The sequence below is a fragment of the Leptodactylus fuscus genome, chromosome 9 (genome assembly GCF_031893055.1).
Source record: "Leptodactylus fuscus isolate aLepFus1 chromosome 9, aLepFus1.hap2, whole genome shotgun sequence".
In the NCBI taxonomy this organism is placed as follows: domain Eukaryota; kingdom Metazoa; phylum Chordata; class Amphibia; order Anura; family Leptodactylidae; genus Leptodactylus; species Leptodactylus fuscus.
This window is the reverse complement of record NC_134273.1, coordinates 84,140,937-84,148,340: the sequence shown is the minus strand read 5'-3', so window position 1 is coordinate 84,148,340 and position 7,404 is coordinate 84,140,937. Positions and strand designations below refer to the sequence as shown.

The following is a 7,404-nucleotide window of genomic DNA, read 5'->3' as shown; positions in this document are numbered from 1 at the left end:
TTATTCATCCAGTCATTGGGGAATGTTGACAACCAAGTAAGCAGATACTTACCCCTAAACCCAGCGGATGGCTTATATCTCAATACATGATGAAGGGCAGAGGGATCCAACCACTGGGGGATGGGGTGTCCTTTCTGCTATAAACCTGCCCTGATACCGCCTGAAGTGTAAGCCTTACAGACAAGTCTATAGGACAAATCTCATCATTTAAATTAACTTTATTCCATGTTCTGTTGAGCATTTCAGAGAACACACAATGCACAGGCAGCTGCGGGCGTCCGACCCGGTGACATGTTCTGCAGCAGCCACATAGGGTTCACATAGAAAAACAAAACCTTTCTTCTTAAGAGCTTTTCACAGAGAAACGTTGGGGTGCACAGAGCTTAGAAGCGCAGCCAGTACATAGCGCTGCGGATACGGTTGTAGTCGGGAACCTGCTCAATGGGACCTAAGGAAAGATGAGAGGACCATGAGATTGTACCTGCAGCTCAGTAACAGGACCCGTCATGTCAGGAGGATTCAGGGAAACTTACCGACAGAAGCCACAGCTGGACACCTATCGTACAGGTACTTAAAGGCAATGTCCCTCAGGCTCTTGGTAGTGACAGCCTGGAAGAGGACAGAATATTAATTGACATTTTATACTTTTAGGCACAGAATTAATAAACCTGCGTGGTCCAGTCCTATTTCAGACCTTCTGTTTTGTCTTCTACAGTCTGAGAAGGTGATGGATGGAAGGAAGTATGGCTTCAATATCAGACTACGCTGGACTGGTTTGTAGTCTGTTACCATGAGACACATAGGTCTGCATAGGAGCTGTATCACTGTGGCTAAAGGGAGCCAATAGGGTGGCTATCTAACCTGCCTAAATAAAAGGCAAACTAACAGGGACATCAGGACTTAACAAAGGGCATGGATTTGCCGAATGCTAATGATATGTTATAGCAATAAAGCTGCTACCATGATCTGCAACACATAGACATCCGTATTATCATAGCGCCCCACCAGATCTGGGGGTGCAGTTGCATCCTGTAGTCAGTGCAAGCAGCTTTGTGACCACCTGCAGACTGAGCGCTAGGTACTTACATCAATCCTGGAATTCCATTCCTCCAAGGAGACGCGCTGCCCATAAGCCAACACCTGACGTCCAATATCTTCACACACAGGGGTGGTTCCTATAGAAAAAACCCCCCACAAAATATAAGCCAGTGTCCTGTACATGTTCGCCATCTTAGCTCTTCCCCACATGAAGACCACCTACCATCCAACTGGGCCACCAGAGCGTGTTTCAAGGTCTTCTTAGCTTGGGCCAGTTCCCCGTCTGTTGCGCTAGTACAAATACGCATCCTGTGGGCAGAAAGTTACAAAGATTTAGAACTTTCCTATAACAGTGTGAGAGGTTAATAAATACTGTGTAATATCACATCCATCCTGTGGGGGCGCTGCAGGAAAACTAACCACAGAGTACAGCAGATTGATTGGAGCATAGAACAGAGGATAACCCTTCCATACAGAAGAATCCAGGTTTTCGGGTATTGTTTGCTTACCACTCGGCCTGAGCCACATGGAGCATGTCCTCAATCTTGTGTTTATCAGTCACAAAGTGAACTCCGAGGAGACCGGTGTCAGAGTAGCGGATATTGAAGGTCTGGAAGCTCTGGCAGAGGTTGTACTCGGCTGCAGTCCTGGCCACATTGCTGGAAAGGTTCTAAAAATAATGCCAGAGAAAAATGAAAAATTGTTGTGGAAGTAACACTCCCATCATGCTTAAAGGGTCAATGAGAACTGAGCTGCAGTAAAGGCACCAGACACATCCATAGAAGAAAGTCCTTGACAAGCCATTGAAGTCATTCCCCGTAATCCTGCGCCGTTATATTCTAAGCGTATGACGCATTCTGCAATAGAGGACCATACTAGTTCCATCATCCTTACCTTGCCGCCTCCATATGTAGCATCATAGTTACTAATGATGGTGTTAACAAGCGCCAAAGCCACGTTATCTGTGCTGTTCCATCCCGGTCCTTCAACTGCAATGGCGACGTGAGCCAGGGGCAGGTCATCATTGCGGGCAGAGAGCTAAAAAGGACAACAAAAAGAGGAGAAACGGTGATAAATATCAGCACAAAGGCAAAGTACAAAACCTCTAATGACAGAAAATCTACCCCTGGGCTCAGCAGTGATGAGGTGGAAACTGCACCATCAATTTCCCCACATGGAAATGGAAATTTGGAGAGGAATTTGAGGTGGCTTTCAGTCTCAAATTTCTCTCCAATACCCGTTGCAATGAGGAGAGTCAGTGGAAGCCTTGTGCTGTGGGTTCTATGGACGAATCAGCCGAGAATTTGGAGAGGATTTGGGGAGGGGGGATCTGTAACCTATTGTCTGCATGGTGTCTGGGGGAATACATAAGTCTATACTAGAGCTGTATATATGACAAAGGAAAAGCTGCAAAATAGTTTTCTTGTGCAAAAAAAATCTGCAATAGTGCCCATAACCCACAAAGACACACAGTATATAGAGAAGACTGATCTGGTGCAAATACTCACTGCACTCCCAGTAAAGCGGCACGGTGCAAGCACAGGAATAACATCACCCTCGTACTCTGAAGAAAGTCCACCAAAGTGTCTTTGGGCAAGATCATGCAGCTCCTTGTGATTGATTCCTGGTGACAAGAGAATATGTAAGAATACACGTAGTATCTGTGATATCATGATGTAACACATAGCTTATGATATTGTAGCTTTGGGATATAGCCTTGCATGGGACAATGCTGCAATACTGTGCAACCAGGAGTACGGCATGCATGTAGACAGGCGGAGGTCGATCACATGAGTACCCCAGCCTCTATAAACAGCCCGTGACCTTGAATGCAGACACTTGCCCCCCCCCTCCCCCTCCTCACCTATCGGATATTAATGGACATTGAGATCCGGATTATGATGAAATTACAGTAACAAGAATAAATGTAGACTGGGCTTATATCACTGATGGATGTAGTGTTACCTCCTGCTGCCGCAAGGACCATACGGGGTGCCTTGTAGTGTAGGTTGATGTACTCAAGAAGATCGGCCCTTGTGAACTTCCTGGAAGAAGAAGAGAGATGTCTATAAATCTAAACATTGCATATAATGTGCATATCCTGAATTAAGAAACCACTACCCAATACATTGCATATAATGTGCATATCCTGAATTAAGAACCCACTACCCAATACATTGCATATAATGTGCATATCCTGAATTAAGAACCCACTACCCAATACATTGCATATAATGTGCATATCCTGAATTAAGAACCCACTACCCAATACATTGCATATAATGTGCATATCCTGAACTAAGAACCCACTACCCAATACATTGCATACAGGCCCTTTGGAAGATATAACTTATGTGTGGTTTTTTTTTTTCAGCTTAACCCCGTCCCCCATAAAACAACCCCTATCCACTCACTTCACATTTTCAGTTGGACCCAAAACGGTCTGGCCCAGAGGGGTTCCTTGATAGGCGGTGGCATGGAGATAATCGAATGTCACTTCTTGGAGGTTGGAGTCGACTTCCTGCATCTCCCTCAGCACCACCTCTCGCGTCTTCTCGATCTGAGAGTCTTCCAGGCTCTTATTCTGAACCACATCAGCCAGAATCTCGACAGCTGAAAACAGGGAATAAAATCAGATGCTAGACTGCAAATCCTGGTACAGATATGGATAATGTGCGGCTGCCATGACACCAATCATTCAGACGTCCCAATGTTTTCCTATAGACCAGCCGCCCTTATAGATATATGGACCGATAACACCATCATGTCATGGACTTGTGGACAAATCAGAAACAACCCCATTAGTGGAAGCAGGAGAGTTTCCACGACACCTTCCTCCTTATGCCACTAAACCGGAAATAAAAAGCCAATAGCATTTCTCTGGTTTGTGCTTGTCCTGAAGGATCGGATGACAAGGAGCGGCGTTATATAGCACACCTGCCCTCACCTACTTGTAAGACGGTGAAAGGTTTACAACATACAGAGGTCAAGTTACCTTTAGGAAGATCCTTGGACTGCGCCTTTATGTAGATGGCCGTCTGCTCACGTGCGGTGTATGTACTGAGGTGAGCCCCAATACTCTCCACCTCTTGCTCCAGGGCAGTCTGCGGGCGCTTCTTTGTCCCCTGGATTAAAAGGAACAATAGTATAATTAAGCTGATGTTGCTCAGATACACCGTACCCATCTGTACCATCTGACACATTATAGGGGGGCCTGTATTAAAAAGTATCTAAGCTATCAATGACCCTGTCCCTTCTTTATTCCATTTCCCAGCAGAAGTCCTCTCACTGGCAGTAATGGTGACCAGGCTCCTGTATATTACAGTGAAGCTGAGGAGTCACTACAAGCTGTAATATACGGAGCACTCTATAACCTAGAGCAAAGATTCAGGTGCAAACTGATGGAATATGAACTCTTATAATCTGATCTTCATATGACACCAGAACACCTCACCATAGAATAAGTCAACCGTATCAGATTGGTCAGGGTCCCACACCCAGACCCTATCCCAGTCAGCTGTTTGGGTTGCTGAAAGACAGGTGACATGACCATGCTGGTTGTCACACACTTACCGGGACCTTGTATAGTGCAGCCCTGCAGGTGACATGACCACGCTGGTTGTCACACACTTACCGGGACCTTGTATAGTGCAGCCCTGCAGGTGACATGACCACGCTGGTTGTCACACACTTACCAGGACCTTGTATAGTGCAGCCCTGCAGGTGACATGACCACGCTGGTTGTCACACACTTACCGGGACCTTGTATAGTGCAGCCCTGCAGGTGACATGACCACGCTGGTTGTCACACACTTACCGGGACCTTGTATAGTGCAGCCCTGCAGGTGACATGACCACGCTGGTTGTCACACACTTACCGGGACCTTGTATAGTGCAGCCCTGCAGGTGACATGACCACGCTGGTTGTCACACACTTACCGGGACCTTGTATAGTGCAGCCCTGCAGGTGACATGACCACGCTGGTTGTCACACACTTACCGGGACCTTGTATAGTGCAGCTGGTGACAACGCCATCACTACTACATTGGTAAGGATCATGACCAGTGACCATTACAACCATCTCTTACCTTGAAGGCCAGATGTTCCAAGAAATATCCCGCTCCATTGTTCTTTTCATTTTCATAGCGACTGCCGGCAGCGACCCACACGCCAACCTAAAGACAGACAGGAAACCTGTAACTACTACCAGATCTCTGCTCGCTGTCAGTCAGTTCATTGCTTCGTCCATCCGAAGCTTGAATTCTGTTCTGACCACTGACAGGTAGCAGAGGTTCTGAAGCTACTGAGTAGAATAGAAAACCGCCAGAGCTTTCACATCTAATCTATTACAGTCATCCCTGGACTAGACGTGTCCCCACCACTCACATAACATGGACCACTGACAGGACTTACAGTACAGGTAGGTTGTCCAGAATCCTCGGAGGCGACGCGCAGTCCATTGTCCAGGGTGCTGATCTGGGTATCGGGAAGGTTACCTAATGTTTGCGCATAAGACACCGCGCTCCGATTCCTCTTCAGGCATAACAGGGCGGGCTAAAAGAAGAAAGGCAGAAAATATTGAAGTTGCTGCATGTGTACAAAGCCCTGTAAGAGTAAAACGCAATGAAAAGTGCGCGTACAAGCGAGTTTCATCCACGGCGGTTTTTAGCTGCAGCTCTTTTTCCGTTACGTATTTGCAGTGCGCCAGCTGCCAGAAGAACTGTAATAATGATGGACATCAGTGATCGATATCTGATCACTCAGGACCCCCCGCAGATCAGCTGTCAGAAAAGACTGTAGGGTTCAGGTGAGCCCCGCGACCTCTTCACTGAATATCAAGCACAGCGCCCAACATTGTATACTGGTGGTGCTTAGTATTGCAGCTCAGCCCCATTGACTTGAATGAGGCTGAGCTGCAATCAGGGCGTGTGATGTAAAGTCACCGGCCTGTACAATAGAGGTCGGGCTCTCCTGAATGACACTGCCAATTTGAGTGGCTGATCAGTGGAGGTTCCAGGTGATGACCTATCCTAAGGACAGTTCATCCCTATTTCACTCCGGGAATATCCCTTTAAGACATTGTACGAGATTACAAATACATGGCTGCTTTCTGAAATTATTGAGGATGACATGCAATACCACACACAACCTGTAGACAAGTGTGGCGCTGTTTTACATCTAATAATGGGTGATTGGATTATGAGAACAGGAAGGTCAGTGTCAGAGCTCCCCTTTAAGTGCCTGCCCTGGATATAGCCCCGCCATACTGGTCACACTGCTCTATTACTACTATACGTGCCGGCTCTCCTCATAGACCCCGCATAGGCGGCCCTGCCGTGTCCTGGGACTGGGTGACCTTCACCTCACACCGCGGCGGGCGCCCTACACAGCCGCCCAATCACTGATCACACAGGGTAACCCCTCTAACATCGCCCCGGCCTCCACCCGCAGCCTCCCAGTGACCTGTACCCACCGAGCGGGCGGAGAGAAGGGCTTTGCCCGCAGCGTTCCCGGCTCTGTACACGGAGGCCGCCATCTTCCAGGTGACAGTGAGACAGACAGATGCACGCATGCGCAGGAAGATACCGGGGAAAGCGCTCTGTGTTCTGCTACGACTCACTTAGCGCGCCCTCTGCTGTTCGGAGGTCACTGGTGCAGGTGATAAATTCATACATTGTAGCCCTGTATAGGAATGTATAGAGGGCCATGGGGGATTATACATTATATACATCTTATAGGAGTGTAATGGACTATCAGTACTATAGGAGGAGCTTTCATTAGTCACTTGACTGTAGGTGATACAGGCTCATGTGGGAGTGGAGAAATGTGGGAAGAAAATAGTTAAAGGGGATGTCCAATTCCTATTCTGTAATATTGATGTTAGAAGGCATATAAATGTAACTAACTAACTAACTAACTAGTACTCATCTCCTGTTGGCTTCTGATTCCATCAGGGAACACACCAATGTGCGGCGTGAAGAATGGCCCATCTCCAGCCCCAACCACTTCCAATTTGGCCCCATCTCTTCCCATTCAGGTCCCTATAATGTCCCTGATACAGTATGAGGCCACAGTATAATGTCCCCCCCCCCACTGGATACATACACAGACAGCTAAATAGACAGACTCGTCCCCTGGAGCAAACACAATCCTAATCCTTACCTGCTCCGTTCCCCTGTTCTCTCCATTTCTGGTCCTGGCACGATGGAAGTGATGTCACCACATTACACCTGGTTCAGCAGGGAATGGCCGGCTCCATCGTCACCATTGTATTGAACTAATTTAGGTTTAGACAATGCAGATGAGTTGAAGTGAGAACATCCCTCCTGCTGACCAGGGCAGCACCTGGAATTCGGGACTGTCCT

At 47.5% G+C, this 7,404-nt stretch overlaps 1 protein-coding gene across 1 annotated transcript; it reads right to left on the bottom strand.

Annotated features, from left to right (window-relative positions):
* Positions 1-202: 202 nt before the first annotated feature.
* UQCRC1 (ubiquinol-cytochrome c reductase core protein 1) lies at positions 203-6,619 on the bottom strand. Its single transcript, XM_075287348.1, has 13 exons — positions 6,513-6,619; positions 5,453-5,593; positions 5,128-5,214; positions 4,034-4,163; positions 3,453-3,651; positions 3,004-3,083; positions 2,547-2,662; positions 1,933-2,076; positions 1,548-1,708; positions 1,262-1,347; positions 1,087-1,175; positions 534-609; positions 203-448 (listed from the first exon to the last, which is right to left on the bottom strand). Exons 1-13 carry the CDS (start codon positions 6,609-6,611, stop codon positions 384-386), a joined length of 1,473 nt encoding a protein of 490 aa, XP_075143449.1. The 5' UTR covers positions 6,612-6,619; the 3' UTR covers positions 203-383.
* Positions 6,620-7,404: the final 785 nt, after the last annotated feature.

What these genes read in the sequence shown, in the direction of transcription:
- UQCRC1 (XM_075287348.1), bottom strand. Translation starts at nt 6,611, where the DNA reads ATGCGTGCATCTGTCTGTCTCACTGTCACCTGGAAGATGGCGGCCTCC. An exon ending in CCCTTCTCTCCGCCCGCTCG is followed by an intron (nt 5,594 to 6,512) that starts GTGGGTACAGGT and finishes TTCTTCTTTTAG; the next exon opens with CCCGCCCTGTTATGCCTGAA. An exon ending in CATGTGGCTCAGGCCGAGTG is followed by an intron (nt 1,348 to 1,547) that starts GTAAGCAAACAA and finishes TTCTGCCCACAG; the next exon opens with GATGCGTATTTGTACTAGCG.